General features: G+C 47.6%; 2 protein-coding genes across 3 annotated transcripts in view; both read left to right on the plus strand.

Annotated features, from left to right (window-relative positions):
* LOC140427200 (protocadherin alpha-C2-like) overlaps positions 1–17,517 on the plus strand; it is a 224,294-nt gene that overhangs the window by 64,052 nt on the left and 142,725 nt on the right. The gene's annotated exons all lie outside the window — the stretch shown is intronic.
* The window catches only part of LOC140427201 (protocadherin-10-like), a 34,486-nt gene continuing 31,585 nt past the window's right edge, over positions 14,617–17,517 (plus strand). For both annotated transcript variants that reach the window (XM_072512796.1, XM_072512797.1), the window contains exon 1: positions 14,617–17,326. In XM_072512796.1, coding sequence (XP_072368897.1) covers positions 14,858–17,326 — 2,469 coding nt within the window. In that variant the 5' untranslated portion in view covers positions 14,617–14,857. The remainder of the gene's footprint in view (positions 17,327–17,517) is intronic.

Consider the following 17,517-nt stretch of genomic DNA (forward strand, 5'->3'; position numbering starts at 1 on the left):
CCTGACTCAGGCCAAGTGAGACTCAGGCAGATCGCGACCCCAGCTGCAGCGACTTAGTGCACAAGGAGCGAAGCGAAGGAGGATGCACCGCGTTTTACGGCAGGAACTGTCGTAAACTAAGTCAGTTTAAAGGGCCCACTGAAAGGGAGAAGGTAAGTTACCAAGGAAATTGAATGGTATGTGGGTCTGGGGGTCAGGAGAGAGGCGGGGTGCGGGGGATTTTGGACCTGGAAGGATCTACATCAGGGTATCTGAGCATAAGGTTGTTGGCCAGGTGGGAACGCTGTCGGCTCTGAGGGTTCGTTTGATTTGGGGGCTGTGGTTCATATGCGGTCGGCAGGTCAGGAGGATGATCGGTTTAAGAGGCTGTCCCTTGGCGGGACAGGTGGCGAGGTGGGCTCTCGAGGAGGGATGGCGTCAGGCTGGCGGGTGTTCGTGTGGAACGTGTTGGTTTGGGAGTGTCATTTTGGCCGGGGTGTCTGTTGTATTACGGCTAGTCGCATCGGCAAGGTGTCATTCTGTGTGGGACGTCAGTACGGCGGTGGATGGTGGGGTTGCGAGGGATGGGTGTCGTTCGCGTCTGCGGGGCTGTTCTTCGGATCTGGGCGGTTGTGATTCAGTTCAGGGAGGTGGTCGGTCCTGCGGGCTAGAGTTAGGTCTGGGACCATCATTTAGATCGGATGGTGTCTTTTTGATGGGGTGTGGGCGGGGGGAGGAGGTGGCCTGGTCAAGGGAGGTCTGGCCAGAGTGGTATCGAGTAGGAGATTCATACCAGGGTGTTGATAGGGTTGAGGTTGGTTGGCAGTGTGTGGTCAGGTCGGAGGGCAAGCCAGGGCTCTTGGGGAATCCCGTGTGCGGAACAGCATTGGGGGTTGGGAGTTTAGTTGGAGAGCAGACGTGGGCGGTTTGCGGGTCGGAAGTGCAGGCCTATACCATGCCTGAATTCTTTAACGTTTTTAACATATTTAATCTGAAGTTAGAACTGTTTTTTTCTGTTTAACCTTTTCAGAGTAACCGAGTGTCTAACTGCAGAACAATCCGAAGATTACAATTGAAATCCCCATGTTGATGCAACTGCAGCGCAATGCAATTGTCCAAGGAAAGTTAGTGCTTCTGGACCAATGTTCTTTACAACCTTACCTGGGAACTTCTGAGAGAGATTCCTCAGCTCCTCTTTGGTGTACCCCAAAGCTGACGTTGGGGAGGAGTCTTTCTGGAATGATTATGTGGTTAAACTAACGGTTGGCAACGCAGAGTTTCAATTGGTCACAAGTTGAAATGGGCACAGTCGAAATGGTGAACTTTTCTAGATAATCAAATATAAATCATATCAAAGCATAGAGCAAACATCCTCGATCTGAGCAATGCACCATGGAAGTATTTTGTCATTCGTAATTGAGGTAAATCTGTCCACCGCGAGGAGGAAGGGGCTCGATGTAATTAGGTTGGGCTGAGTAGGGGAATCACAATGAATAGCTATATGGGGCGGGATTCTCCACGCCCACGCCGAAATGCCCACGCCGTCGTGAACAGCGTCGAGGTTCACGATGGCGCAAAACGGCTCCGATCCCGAACGATTCAGGCCCCGACAATGGGCTAGGATCGGGGCCGCGTCATCTACATGCGCCAAGCCTTTTCGGAGTGTAAAGGCGGCGCCGCATAGATGATGTGGCCGGCGCTGCATTACTGTCGTCAACCGCGCATGTGTGGGTTGGCCGACGCCAACCTGCGCATGCGTGGTTGCCGTCCTCTCCGAGTCCTTCCCGCAAGAAGATGGCGGATGGATCTTGCGGGGCGGCTGAAAGAAGGAGGTCCTCCTTCAGAGACGACGGCCTGACGATCGGTGGGCACCGATCGCGGGACATGCCACATATGAGGTACCCCCGTTGCAGGATCCCCCCTCCCCCCCACAGGCCGCCTCAGCATTCCCGCGCTGTTCTCAGACCCCCACCGGGTCGGAGAAACGCCGGGGGCTGGCGTGAACCCCGTCCCCGCCGGTTGCCAAATTCTCCTGCACCAGAGATTTGGCGGAGGTGAGGATCGTGCCGCGCCGGTTGGCGCCCCCCCTCCCCCCCTCCCCCCGCGATTCTCCGGCCCGGATGGGCCGAAGCCCCACTGCTAAAATGCCTGTCCCGCCGGCGTAGATTAAACAACCTACATTACCAGCGGGACAAGGCGGCGTGAGTGGGCTCCAGGGTCCTGGGGGGGGGGGGGCGCGGGGTGAGCTGGCCCAGGGGTACCCCCACGGTGGTCTGGCCCGCGATCGGGGCCCACCGATCCGCGGGCGGGCCTGTGCCGTGGGGCACTCTTTTCCTTCTCCACCATGGCGGAGGCGGAAGAGACTCCCTCCACTGCGCATGCGCGGGAATGCCGTCAACGGCCACTAACGCACCCGCGCATGCGCCGCCCGCAGATGTCAATTCCGCACCAGCTGGTGGGGCACCAAAGGCCTTGGGCGAGATTCTCCGACCCCCGCCGGGTCGGCGAATCGCCGGGGGCTGGCGTGAATTCTGCCCCCGCTGGTTGCCGAAGTCTCCGGCACCAGAGATTCAGCGGGGGCGGGAATCATGCCGCGCCGGTTGGCGTGCAACCCCGCTCGATTCTCCGGCCTGAATGGGCCGAAGTCCCGCTGCTAAAATGCCTGTCCCGCCGGCGTAAATTAAACCACCTACCTTACCAGCGGGACAAGGCGGCGCAGGCAGGCTCCGGGGTCCTGGGGGGGCGTGGGGTGATCTGGCCCTGGGGGGTTCCCCCACAGTGGACTGGTCCGTGATCGGGGCCCACCGATCCGCGGGCGGGCCTGTGCCATGGGGGCACTCTTTCCCTTCCACCTCCGCCACGGTCTCCACCATGGCGGAGGCGGAAGAGACTCCCTCCACTGCGCATGCGTGGGAAGCTGTCAGCGGCCGCTGACGCTCCCGCGCATGCGCTGCCCGGAGATCTCATTTCCGCGCCAGCTGGCGGGGCACCAAAGGCCTGATCCGCCAGCTGGCAGTGCGGAAATTTGTCCAGCGCCGACCTAGCCCCTCAATGTTGGGGCTCGGTCCCCAAAGATGCGGAGCATTTCGCACCTTTGGGGCGGCGCGATGCCCATCTGATTTGCGCCGTTTTGGGCGCCAGTCGGCGGACATCACACCGTTTCCAGAGAATTTCACCCCTTTTCCGCCAGATGGCGGGGCGGAAATTCGTCTGGCGCTGACCTAGCCCCTCAATGTTGGGGCTCAGCCCCCAAAGATGCAGAGCATTCCGCACATTTGGGGCGGCGCGATGCCCGGCTGATTTGCGCCATTTTGGGCGCCAGTCGGGGGACATCGCGCCGATACTGGAGAATTTCTTCTCAGGTGTGGACGGCGCCGGGGGGGACCCGCCATGTTGGCCTGGCCGCTCGGCCCATCCGGGCCTGAGAATAGCAGGGGTGCTGGAGAATCGCCATTTTGGGTGTCTCCAGCGATTCTCTGGCCTGCAACCCGCGGATCTCGACAGGGCCGTCCCGCCGCTTGGGAGAATCATGGGAGTGCGTCGGACCGGTGTCCCGGGACGTTTTGGCAGCCCAGTCGATTCTCCCAACTGGCGCGGGAGTGGAGAATCTCGCCCATGGAGTTCTGGAGACACCAGTCGCAAGCTGCCCGCCGAGGAAGGAGACTCAAAGGGCGAGATTCTCCACTCCCGCGCCGGTTGGGAGAATCGCCTTGGCCGCCAAAATTTCCCGGGACGTCGATCTGATGCCCTCCCGCGATTCTCCCAAGCAGCGGGAACCGTGGCAACGTCGAGTTCCGCGGGCCGCAGGCCGGAGAATCGCCTGAGACACCCAAAATGGCGATTCTCCAGCACCCCCGCTATTCTCAGGCCCGGATGTGCCGAGCGGCCAGGCCAAAATGGCGGGTTCCCCCCACGCCATCCACACCTGGTCGCAGCCATCGGGATCAGCGCGGGAACGCTGGTGGGGCAGCCTGCTTGGGGGGGGGGATCCTGCACCGGGGGTACCTCAAATGTGGGATGGCCCACGATCAGTGCCCATCGATCATCAGGTTGTCCTCTCTGAAGGAGGACCTCCTTCCTTCCACGGCCCCGCAAGATCCGTCCGCCATCTTCTTGCGGGGCGGACTCGGAGAGGATGGCAACCACGCATGCGCGGGTGACGGCAGTTATGCGGCGCCGGCCGCGTCATGTATGCGGCGACGCCTTTACGCGGCGACAAGGCCTGGCGCATGTAGATGACGCGGCCCCGATCCTAGCCCATTGTCGGGGCCTGAATCGGTCAGGATAGGGGCCGTTTCGTGCCATTGTGAACCTCGACGGCGTTCACGACAGCGTGGGCACTTCGGCGCGGGAGTGGAGAATCCCGCCCAAAATATATCCCCAGATCAAGGATATTCTAAATGTTTAAAGCCAACGTTTTCACAAGCTGATGCAGGAAAATTCTAAGCGTAATGTTATATATTGGAGCATTATCCAGGAAAAGCAAACATTCTTTGACATAATGGACGGTCCGTGGAATTACATTGATTATTTTTAGAAGCTTGCACCAAATAGAAGTCTAACAATGCTTGTAATAAATATACGTCAATAAATTCTGTCACACAACTCAGCTTCATGACGTCCCGGCGTTTGTAGAAACAAATATGTCCGTCAATGTTTTGATGAATGTCCTTTCTTCTTTGCAATTGGCAATGCGAGTTGGGCTTCTCTTCTCGACCATCCCCAGTTGCATTGGTGTGCTGATGGCCGGCCTTCCATTTGCAAATTAACCGACCTTGCGCGTCATGCTTCTGCAATAGCGAATGCAGGCTGGAAAAATAAAAAATAATGGGTTTTATCCGAAAAACGAGTCTTCCGATTAGTGCAATGGCTTCATGTAATTTTAACTTCTACTTGATGAAGCAGATGATTGGAATGTAAAATCATTACTCATTGCATCATGTAAGCACACGATTGGTACGGGTATTACTTCTCGACGTGACAAAGAAATATATAAGTCCCTAAACAATCTGCCAAAGGAACCTCTTTTTCTCTAATCGAGCAGATTGTTTGTACCGTCCAACTACAGATGTTCGATGAAGATATAGATATTATATTTACATGAGTATATTAGCTGAAACGAATGGGCCCAGGCACAGTAGTGATTAAACTAATGAGCTTGCATCTTCCCTGATCGTCAAATAAATAATTATGTCAAAACAAATGTGTTGAACTTGAATTAATGCTGCACCACGTTCAATACACAAAATAATTCCTGCAGTGTTCAATAGAGGCACTGTTGCTTTAAGAGTATTTGATATTATTGTTGTCTGTGTCTCTCTGTGTCGCTATCTATCGATAAGATGCCGAAATGTGGCTGGAGATCGAGCACCACTCCCCCAACACGAACAACCGCGCAGTACCGAAGAAGCGAACAGCCAGCAGCATTCCATGTTCTAGGTCGATCATTTGAAAAGAAGGCTGGGAAAAATGTGGACACCTTTCAGTGCACAAGCGAAGGGTTAGCGCTGTTGTACGCACCAAACAGCTTTTCATCTGGATAATTCAGGTGATGAACAATTACGTTCCTCATATCGTGTAAAAGGGCGTATAATTGAGCGATAAATCTGGAATGTCCTCTCTGCTGAATAATGGGTATTGTCGCAATGGCTCCTTGTTTATGTGATACTCATTTACGTTTCGCATCCAGTCCGCTCGCTACTCAATTTCTGAGGAAACATAACCGGATGTTATTGCGAAGGACCTGGGGTTAAATATAAAAGCTGTTGCCGCGCAAGTTTCGAATTGTGTCTGAAGACAGGAAACTGTATCTAAAAACTGGAGCTTTGTTTGTAGAAGAATTAGAGACAGAGAGGCGCTGTGTGAACAAAGCCTCACATGCGTGTTGATGTTAGAGACTATTATTGAGAGTTCGCCAAAGCTATATCGTGTTGAGGTTGAAATTATTGATGTAAATGACATTTCGCCCTTATTCCAGACCAGGGCGGTTAATATAAACATCTCTCAGAACTGATGCCGGCTGGAACGACGTTCCCACTGGAGAGTGCGATTGACCCAGACGCTGGAACCAACGGTGTCCACTCCGACAAACTGAGCCCAAACGACCATTTTACATTGAAACCAAACAGCGAATAAACTGACATTCCCGAACTGATACTGAAGAGACCCCAAGATCGAGAGCACAATCGGCACATAGGTTAACCCTGACGGCGTTCGATTGAGGAATTCCGCAAAGGTTCGGCAGCACCCAGATTAACATTACTGTGCTTGATGCGAATGACAATGCCCAGTTTGCGATAAAACGTCTATCAAATCACCACTGCGGAAAACGTATTTTAAAATACATTGAGTGTGAAAGTAACTGCGGTGGACATGGACGAAGACCATAATGGTGAGGTCATCTATTCTTTCAGCGATCACACACCTACTGGAGTGTGGGAAGTATTTATCTCAGATTCGGTAAAGTGGGAGATACGCGCAACCGGTGCTGTGGACTACGAAGAAGCGGAGAAGTACCAGATTCTAAAAGCAAATTACTGCGGATTCAAAGCTTTGACAAAGAGTCATCGGACTCGAAACGTTAGCTCTTTCTCTCCCTACAGATGCTGCCAGACTTGCTGAGATTTTCCAGCATTTTCTCTCTCTTAAATACCAGATTATGGTACAAACTAAGGATCGTGGCCTATTCCACTGCCAGGATACTGCAAAGCGTTTATAAAGGTCACGGATATTAATGATAACTGCCATGAAATGATAACAACTTCTGTGTCAAGCTCCATTTCAGAAAACGCTGCTCGGAAAACCGAAGAAGCTGTTTTAAGGGTTACAGACCGAACTTCCAAATCTACAGCAGCAGTTTCTTGCCGAATCAGCAGAGGTATTCCGTTTAAGATTACTAGCTCCTTTAATAACTATTACGCCTTCGTCACTTAGGGTAATATAGACCCCCAAAAATCGCCAGAGTACAACATTACCGTTATGTGTACCGATACTGGCTCCCCTCCCCTCTCGGCTAACAAAACCATCCGAATTCAAGTCACAGATCTCAATGACAACGCGTCACGCTTTACGCAACGTTCCTCCACCATATATGTAACAGAAAATAATGATGTTGATGCTTCAAATGGCGCGGTTTCAGCTCATGGTGCGGATTCCAAGCAAAATCCTCAAATAACTTTTCATATTTTGGATAACCTGTTCGGACTACCCGCGTCCTCTTTCGTCTCAATACATCCGGTTACTGGTGTGGCGTTTTCTCGACAGTCCTTTGATTTTGAGCAACTTAAAGAAATTCGTGTCTGTGTGCAGGCGAAGGATTCGGGATACACTCCGCTCAGCAGTAACGTGAGCGTAAATGTGATTATCACAGATCAGAATGACAATGCTCCTGTAATTATATCCCGTTTACCAAGTACAGGGGCCGTTGCAGGAGAAACCATGCCACGTTCTGCCGACCCCAGAAAACTTGGTTGCGAAAGTGACAGCCATTGATGCCGATTCTGGACAGAACGCTCAATTTTCCTACCAACTCAGCGAGCCTACTGATGTTTACCGTGATTTCAGAAACAGGAGTAATCTGGACGATTCTCCAATTTGGGCGTAAAGATCCACTCAGGCAAATAATTGCAGTTTGTGTGAGGGCCAATGAAACCCCGTCCCCTTCCGCCACAGTCACCATTAATGTATCAGTGCAGGATGGTACTGCGGAAAATGTATCCAACATCGGCATGTTGGGGAACTCTCGGCTTTGGATACACGATTTAAAATTTTACTTAATGCTGTGTTTTGGCACGATTTCATTCCTATTACTAACGGCGATTGTGATCTTTGGAATTAAAGTGCATAGGGGTAGAAACAGAACTAATAGCTACAGTTGCTGCTTGCACACGTCACACGTCCCCAGGACGAATTCACTACGTGGAATTCGAAAAGTTAGCGTGAATATTCAAATACCAGCCAATTAGACTGAGGTGTATGAAAGTTGGACTTTCACGCCGTCATTTCCCTATGGTGTGCCTCAAGTTTCTACCATGAAAGATTTTCTCTTTCTAAAGTTTGTTGCCATGATGTGGAGATGCCGGCGTTGGACTGGGGTGAGCACAGTACGAAGTCTTACAACACCAGGTTAAAGTCCAAATTTCAATCTGGGGATAAAATCAATGTTCTTATCCGGCGTTGCTTCTTTGAGGCCTACGAAAATGAGGTTGACTCTCGACTATCAGGGGGCCAATATATTACTCGCCATTGAGTCAGAGGATAGGAATAAAAGAAGAGAAGCCTATAATTGATAGAATCATAACGGCAAACAAGGAGACGATTCGGCCAGAGAATGCATGCGTGTCCTCTGAAAAGTAAACCAATCAGTCCCGTTCACCCGCTGTATCGCTGCACCCCTGCAATCCTTCTCCCTCTGCCCCCGCTGGAGTGTCAATTTAATTTATTTTTGAATAACTAACCATCACCACAATCTTCAGTAACTTCAGGGTCATCACTACTCTTGCATAATACTGTCCTTCCTCACATTCCTTTGCATTTCTCACCTAAACAGTTTATATGTGTCCCCTACTTCTTGTACCATAATCAAGCGGGAACCTATTTTATATTTCTAACTTATCTAAACCGAACATACTCTTATATTTCTCGGTGAATTGTCACCTCAATCTATTTTGTTCCAAGGAGAACAGCCCCAATTAGTTCAACCTAACCTCGTAGCCACAACCTCTCGTGCCTAAAGCACATCCTGGCAAATCTCCTTTTCATCCTTCCAAGGACCCTCACCTGTTTCCTAAATTATGGTAACCCATAATTGGACACAGTACTCTTCCTCTGCCTTAAGTAATAAAACAAATCCAGAACTTTATATATGTTGAGCATAATTTTTTTGTTTTTTTGCACATAACCTTTATTTATTAAAGCTATGATTTGTTAACTCTTCTCTCAACATATCTTCTCACGTTCAAATATATAATTGTATGAACCCTATGCCCCTGCACACGCTTAAGGAATATTTCTAATTAGCTCGATTTTGCAATTCCCTCTCCATTCTGCCAAATGCATTTACTCACACTTCTCTGCATTAAACGGTCTGTCCATTTTTCTTGGACTCGTTTTGTACCACCCCCTTCTGCCATACTTCCACGTTTGCATCATCAGGAAATATTATATATTTACTCTGTATTCCAATATGATATTTCCAAATCAAAAATGTAATGGTAGCGGTGAACTGATGAATTTCTGGAACTTACATTCTCCAGCCTGAAATGCAACTACTTATCATGATTTGCTGTTTTCTACACTTAAGACAATTTTATTTACAAGTTGACATTCACACTCCTGTTATATGACCCTCACTTTTGTTAAGCAGCCTTTTTTGGGATAGCTACAGGCAGAAGGGCTGAGTTTGTAAAATGCTTGGACTGAAGGATATTTCATAGAATTCGGCCCATCGAGTCTGCACCAGCTCTTGGAAAGTGCACCCTACCCAAGGTCAACACCTCCATCCTATCCCCATAACCCAGTAACCCCACCCAACACTAAGGGCAATTTTGGACACTAAGCGCAATTTATCATGGCCAATCCACCTAACCTGCACATCTTTGGACTGTGGGAGGAAACCAGAGCACCCGGAGGAAACCCACGCACACACGGGGAGGATGTGCAGACTCCACACAGACAGTGACCCAAGCCGGAATCGAACCTGGGACCCTGGAGCTGTGAAGCAATTGTGCTACCCACAATGCTACCGTGCTGCCCATTGTCACTGGAAAGGGGGAAAAAGAATGATGCAAATGATAAAACAAATGCATGAGGTTGACATTTGCATAATAGTGATGAATTGCCACCAGAAGTATGGGATGCTATGCACCTAAAACTAGCTGATCTCTGTGATCGAATAAATAATAGATTACAATTTCAAACAGTGCCAATGAGAAAGAACCTCTTCTGCAGTCTCGGGGAGGCAGTGGTGTCGTAACCTTTGCTGGGACCCGGTTCAAATCCCACCATGGCAGATGGTGAAACTTCAAATCATTTTTTAAAACTCTGGAATTATAAGTCGAATGATGACCATGAGCCATTGTCGATTGTCGTAAAAACTCATCAGGTTCCCTTTGGGGAAGGAAGGCTGTCGTCCTTCCCTGGTCTGGCCTACTGCGATCACCGAATGAGGATTCCAAACGTGCTCATGTTCTGTGTATCTTGTTCGCAAAAATCGCATTTAGTGTTAAGATGAGTTAATAACAGTTATCATAGATGTCGTAGAATTTACAGTGCAGAAGGAGGCCATTCGGCCTATCGAGTCTGCAACAGCACTTACAAAGAGCACCCTACTCAAGCCCACGTATCTACAATTGCAGTGATTCCAGAGATGGCGGGACTGTCATATGATGAGAGATTGACTAGGCTGGGATTGTCCACGCTGGAGTTCAGAAGGATGAGGGGGCATCTCATAGAGACTTATAAAATTCTAACAGGACTAGGCAAGATAGATGCATGGAGGATATTACTAATGGTGGGTATGTCCACGACCAGGGTCACAGCTTGAGGATTCAGGGTAAACCATTTCAGACAGAGATAAGGAGCCATTTCTTCACACAAAGAGTGGTGGGCCTGTGGGATTCATTACCGCAGGAAGTAGTTGATGCCAAAACTTTGAATATATTCAAGAGGCGGCTGGATATAGCACTTGGGGAGAATGGGATCAAAGGCTTTGGGGAGAAGGCAGGATTAGGCTATTGAGTTGGATGATCAGCCATGACCGTGATGAATGGCGGAGCAGGCTCGAAGGCTTCTTCCTGCTCCTATCTTCTATGTATGTACCTGTGTACCCTATACCCGGAACCCAGTAATGCCCACTAGGCGCAAATTAGCATGGCGAATCACCTAACCCTCACAACTGTGGACTGTGAGAAGAAACCGGAGCACCCGAAGGAAACCCACGCAGACACAGGACAACGTGCAGACTCCACACAGACAGTGACCCAAGCCAGGAATCGAACCTGGGACCCTGGAGCTGTGAAGCAACTGTGCTAACCACTATGCTACCGTGCTACCCTACTTGTTGTTAATGATTTTATATCTTTAGTTATGCATTACAATGCGTAAATTCCATAAATGAGTGTCCATTCCTTTTCTGCAGCTTTCAAAATATAATGGGCTGGATTCTCTGCTGTCGGGATTCTCCGTTGCGCCGGCAGCCCGGGGATTTCCCGTCGGCGCGGACCTGCCCACAATGGTAAACCCCGCTGGCGACACGGAGAATCCCGCGGCGCGCCACGCCCCAGGGACAATCACGACACAACTCGTCCGAGTGTTTGATTACTTCATAACAGTCTCGTGCAATAAATGCACCAAAACTATTTCTTAACTTTCTCAGGGGCGGTAAATGAGGTAATGGGTTTTGACAGCCATTTCATTTTTTAAATGTAAATTTAGAGTATCCAACTTTTTTTTTTGCAATTAAGGGGCAATTCAGCGTGGCCAAGCCACTCAGCCTGCATATCGGTGGGTTGTGGGGGTGAGACCCACGCAAACACGGGGACAATGTGCAAACCCCGCACGGGTCTGGGATCGAAGCGTCCTCAGCGCTGTGAGGCAGCAGTGCTAGCCACTGCTCCACCGTGCTGCCCGCCAGCCATTTCATAACAACTATTAATATGTGAAGTGTATTCCACAGGCTTATTCTGCCTCTTCTATCAGAATACCTCCAATTGCAGCCTTGATTTTCGAGTGTTTAACTGAAAGACGTCTTACCAAAGTCATATTCTACGCTGTCGGGATTCTCTGTTGTGCTGGCGTTTTCTGATACCATTAAGCATGGGAAAAGTGGATAAATCTGGTGCGAACATTGAGCCTTATGTCACCAGAATGCATGAGGCGGAATCAATCATTTTATATGACGTTTTAAAGTGATGAGAGTGACGGGACCACACAATATCAGGCCCGGCGGCACGGTACCACAGTAGTTAGCACTGTTGCTTCACAGCGCCAAGGCCCGAGGTTCGATTCCCAGCTTGGGTCACTGTCTATGTGGAGTCTGCACCTTCGCCCTGTATCTGCGTGGGATTCCCCGGGTGCTCCAGTTTCTTCCCACAAGTCCTGAAAGACATGTTGTTAGGTGAATTGGACATTCTTAATTCTTTTTCTGTGTTCCTGAACAGGCGCCGGAATGTGGCGACTAGGGGTTTTTGGCTTTTCACACGAACTTCATTGCAGTGTTACTGTAAGCCTACCTGTGACAATAAAGATTACTATTAAATTGTCGGTGTTCTTCTGATGCCTCTGTTTCCTTACCCTTCGAGGTGGCAGCGGTTGCCAGTTGAAGGATGATGCCAAAAGTGGCTTGGCAGGTCTCTGCATTGCATATTTTACATAGGCGCACAAAGATTGTGTAACTATGGACAGTTGTCGTGTCCATTTTAAAAAGGTTGCATTTGAAGGTGCTTTGCTGAGCAAGCTCAAAGCACAGTAAGGTCTATGAGCTAACACAGGGGATGATTCAATCTACGACAGTGACAGGGGCGCTGCGTTCGGGACTGCCAGGTGCCATCCGGCCGACAAGTCGCACAAAGAAACATTATTGTCTGCTGGAAACATACCGGAAACAGTAAATCAGACAATCGATCAAACAAAGCCCAGAACCAACAAGATTGCACTGGAAGTTAAAAAAACCAAGAAGAGGTTTCATGAAAAAGCAGACAGAGTGAAATATGGACAAAGTTTTCTTGGAAAGCTTTGGTGCAAATAGAGATTGCTGCAAAACCAAGGAACCAAAGGTGAAATACCATTCAGTCTATTTGAAACCTAGTGCCCAAAACAACAGGGATGTTCATCGGAAAAACTAACTGTAAAATAATTGGGCACTCTCAATTTAAAAACAATGTAATTGAAGGTTATCGAGGAAACTTGTGCAATCCAGAAGAAACCAATGGAAGTCAATGCCTGGACTCCAGTACTACACAGGGACATTGGATTTGGATTGGATTTTGTTTATTGTCAAGTGTACCGAGGTACAGTGAAAAGTATTTTTACAGTGAAAAGCTCAACAGGTCATTAAGTACATGAAAATAAAAGAAAATAAAAGAAAATACATAATGGGGCAACACAAGGTACACAATGTAACTACATAACACCGGCATCGGGTGAAGCATACAGGAGTGTAGTGTTAATGAGGTCAGTCCATAAGAGCGTCGTTTAGGAATCTGGTAACAGCGGTAACAGTGCAGAAAATAGCCTAGATGCGCATTGCACTGTTAGGGAAAAAAATAAGTCTATGTCGTTAATGGGACGAAATCGCGAGGGGGCGCGGGTTTGTGAATGTGGTCATGGATTACCTTCAATGGGATTGCGAAGGAAAACTCTGTGGAAAGATCTTCGGGACCGAGGTACAATAGTGATTCAAGTTGCATTAATTCGTGTTCAATGATAATGAAGTTGTCATGTCATGCTACTTGAACGGTCTTTAGTTACCAGACCAGGCATCCCTATTTGTTTTTACTCTGGCAAAAAGTTATGATAATTGTTATTACCCTCATATTTAAAATTCTCAACCTTATTAAGAATGTTTCAGACAAGTGTCAACAACTGGAAAGAAATTCAATTCCGCGATTGTATGTTGGATTGAATGGTGTTGCAAGTGCGCTGTTACCATACCCGCTTCTTTTCTGACAGACCAATAAAGAGAATGAAAATATTGGGGAAAGCGACATGATCAAATGTTCATCCGAATTTCAATCAATCCGTAGGTAGACAATGCCAATGATGACTGCATTCCGAATTATGATATTATATGTGAACGTTCTTTAGTATCCGCTCAGGGTGTTCTGAACAAGATCGACAATTCGTTCCCAGGCTGTTGGCGTCAAATTAGAAATATGCAGAATTTCTCAATTGTCAAACAATAAAACACTGGATTATTACACCTTGTAACATATGGGCATAACGAACATTTACCATTAAAGTGTAGTTGGTGTAGTGATAATTCATTGCAGACAGCCCCTCACCCGCCGATTACCCCCGCACCCCTCACCCCAGCACCCCTCACCCCTTAGTAATATTCGTGATTCCAATTGAGATGTAGCGAGGAAGACAATATCACTTGTCCGGCAATGTGGTGATTGATTTCAAATGCTGGACCCGGAGTCCTCGCAAATAATTCAGCCAAGGACTGACAAACAAGTTATACGCCCCCCTCCCTTCTCAATGGAAAACGCGGAAAGACAATTTGTAAAGGTGAGTGTAACTTTCAAACGATCGTCGTAAAACTTCAAACAAGGATAAAACATTTGCCAAACCAAATCGGATAGTGGGTTGCGATCAGCTGATCGTTTCATGATGATTGGATGAGTAAACCTGTATATCAAACAAAAGGTACATTAATTAGACACACGCAATGTCAAAGCAATTATACTGAACACTAGTCAGTAAATAAAACAAATCGTATGAACAATATCGACCAGAAAAGCAAATTAAAGTTGCACAACTATAAATGCGTAATGCGATTCCTTCCGTGTGCAGTAGAGGCACTGCTGCTTTAAGATAATGTACTGTTATTATTGGCCGAGTCTCTTTGTGTCGCTGTCTACCAATGAGATGGAGAAATGCGGCCAGAGATCCAGCACCACTCCCCTTTCACCATATTCTACGCACCGGAGAATCAAGGAACAGCATTCGGCGCTCCGGGCTCTTAACTCGCACCGCAGAAAGGAAGGATACATCTCAGGGTATTTTTAAATGATCTTGAAAATCAGGACAAATACCTAGAATTTTGCATTTCTTCTGGATTAGAAGGTAATTTATTAAATACGCTCTCAGACTAAAATCGAGACGCGTAAAATTCATCGGAGATCCTGACAGTTATATTTATAGTACTTCCAACACAATGGCCGGTTGGCTAAATATCAATTTGACTCAATTGTCTGTTCTTTATCTGTTACTAATGAGTGTTTCGGATTCCGTCTGCGAAAAAATTCGCTACTCATTTCCGGAAGAATTGGAGGTTGGTGCCTTTGTTGGGAATATTGCTACGGACCTGGGATTAGATGTGAAACAGCTATCGGAGCGCAGATTTCGAATTGCAACTGGAGGCAAAAAAGAATATCTGGACGTGAATTTAAACACTGGAGCTCTCGTCATCAAAGAAATAATGGACAAAGAGCAGATTTGCGAGCACGGGCTGACATGCGTACTGCTGTTACAGGCTGTGATTGAGAAACCATTAAGGGTATATCGTGTAGAAATTGTGATTCTCGATATAAATGACAACGCGCCCGTGTTCAAGACAAGCGAGTTAAATATTGAAATCCCAGAATTACAGCCAGCAGGAACTAGCTTCCCACTCCAGAGGGCGATTGACCCGGACGCTGGAACCAACAGTGTTCGCTCCTACCAACTGAGTTCAAGCGAATATTTCACTTTGAAAACACAGTCCGAGAGGGAAGAAAATTATGTCCCCGAGCTTGTCCTGGAACGTCCCCTAGATCGAGAGCAACAGCCAGCTCACCAGTTAACACTGACCGCATTTGATGGAGGAACCCCAGAGAAATTTGGAACCACCCAGATTAAAATTACTGTGCTTGACATGAACGACAATGCCCCATCGTGTGAACAGAACATATATCAAGTCACCACTGCCGAAAACACCCCCCAAAATACTTTGCTTGTAAAAGTCACAGCGATCGATATGGACCAAGATCTAAATGGTGAGATAATCTACACTTTTAGCGACCATACCCCTGATAAAGTGCGTGACGTGTTTAGCTTGGATTCAACAACAGGAGAAATCAGAGTAGCCGGTATCCTGGACTTTGAAGAAGCAGAACATTATCAGATTTCGGTACAAGCTAAGGACAGAGGTACCCGTTCATTGTCAGTATACTGCAAAGTTTTGGTAAAGGTTACTAATGTCAATGATAACTGTCCTGAAATAATAATGACTACTGCATCACGCTCTATTCCAGAGGATGCTGCCAAGGACACAGCAGTAGCCCTTTTCCAAGTTACGGATCCAGATTCTGATGAGAAGGCAAGTAGTTATTGTCGAATCACCAGGGAGATCCCATTTAGGCTCAAAAGCTCTTTTAACAACTACTACACATTAGTTACTAATGGCGAGTTAGACCGTGAAATAGAGCCAGAGTACAACATTACCATTATATGCACAGACAGCGGCTCCTCTCCCCTCTCAGCTAATAGAACAATCCGAGTTCAAGTCTCGGACATAAATGACAATACGCCACGTTTTACGCAGCCTTCTTTCACCATGTATGTAACAGAAAACAATGTTATTGGTGCTTCAATTGGTGCGGTGTCAGCCTTTGATCCAGATTCCAATGAAAACGCTGAACTGTCGTATTCTCTTTTGAATAGCCTGGCGCACGACTTTCCTGCATCCACTTTCATCTCCGTAAACTCGGTCAGTGGTGAAATGTTTGCACAACGCTCCTTTGATTTTGAACAATTAAAAAACGTTGAGGTCCATGTACGAGTGAAGGATAATGGATCCCCTCCACTGAGCAATAACATAACAGTGAATATAATCATCGTGGACCAGAATGACAATGCCCCTGTTATCGTGTCACCTTTGCCATTCACAGTGTCTGCAGCAGAGGACACAATACCCAGATCTGCAGAGCCAGGTTACTTGGTTGCAAAAGCGACTGCTACAGATGCTGATTCTGGAGTAAATGCTCAAATGTTTTTCCAACTCCGTCAGCCGACTGATGAAAGTTTGTTCACTGTGGCGTCAGAAACAGGAGAAATTTGGACGATTCGTCACTTGGGTCAGAAAGATTCACGCAAGCAAAAAATCGTAATAATGGTGAAGGATAAAGGAACCCCGTCACTTTCATCTTCAGTCACCATTAATGTGTCAGTGCAGGATGATACCACCGAAAATGCATCTAATGTCGGCACATTGGGGAATGTTGGCCCATGGAAATATGATTTAAAATTTTATTTAATGATGATTTTTGGTTCAACCTCGTTCCTACTATTTGTGGCGATTGTAATCCTCGCTGTTAAGGTGCACAGAAGTAGAAATGAAATTAATAGTTACTGTTGCTGTTGGCACCCGTCTAATCTTTCAAGAAACGATTCTTTCCATGGAATCCAAAAGGCGAGTGCGTGTATTCAACTTCCACCCAATTATACAGAGGTTCATGAAAGCGGGGCCCTCCAACAAACATTTGACTATGCCGCGTTCCAAGGTTCAGCCTTGACCGATTTTACCTTTCTACAGTTAGAAGGCGTGGCCGCACCCAATTTTGAAACGAAGAAAGGCATATGTCACCCCGCAGAATGTGGAATTGCATCAAACTCTCCAAACATGGATACAGCTAAATTTCTGGAGGTGAGTGTTGTGTAGGGAAACCATTAAACTCCGCTTATGCGATACATTAGTGTCAATACCAACGCACTGTGTTTGTGTAAAATCTGGAATGAAAATAGAAAATGTTAGAATAATTAGCCTGTTTGGCAGTCTCAGTGGTTTGGGTCAGTTACTTCATGTAAACCGAGATTGCTTTGAGGTGCAGCAGATTT

The sequence above is a fragment of the Scyliorhinus torazame genome, chromosome 7 (genome assembly GCF_047496885.1).
Source record: "Scyliorhinus torazame isolate Kashiwa2021f chromosome 7, sScyTor2.1, whole genome shotgun sequence".
Classification (NCBI taxonomy): Eukaryota; Metazoa; Chordata; class Chondrichthyes; order Carcharhiniformes; family Scyliorhinidae; genus Scyliorhinus; species Scyliorhinus torazame.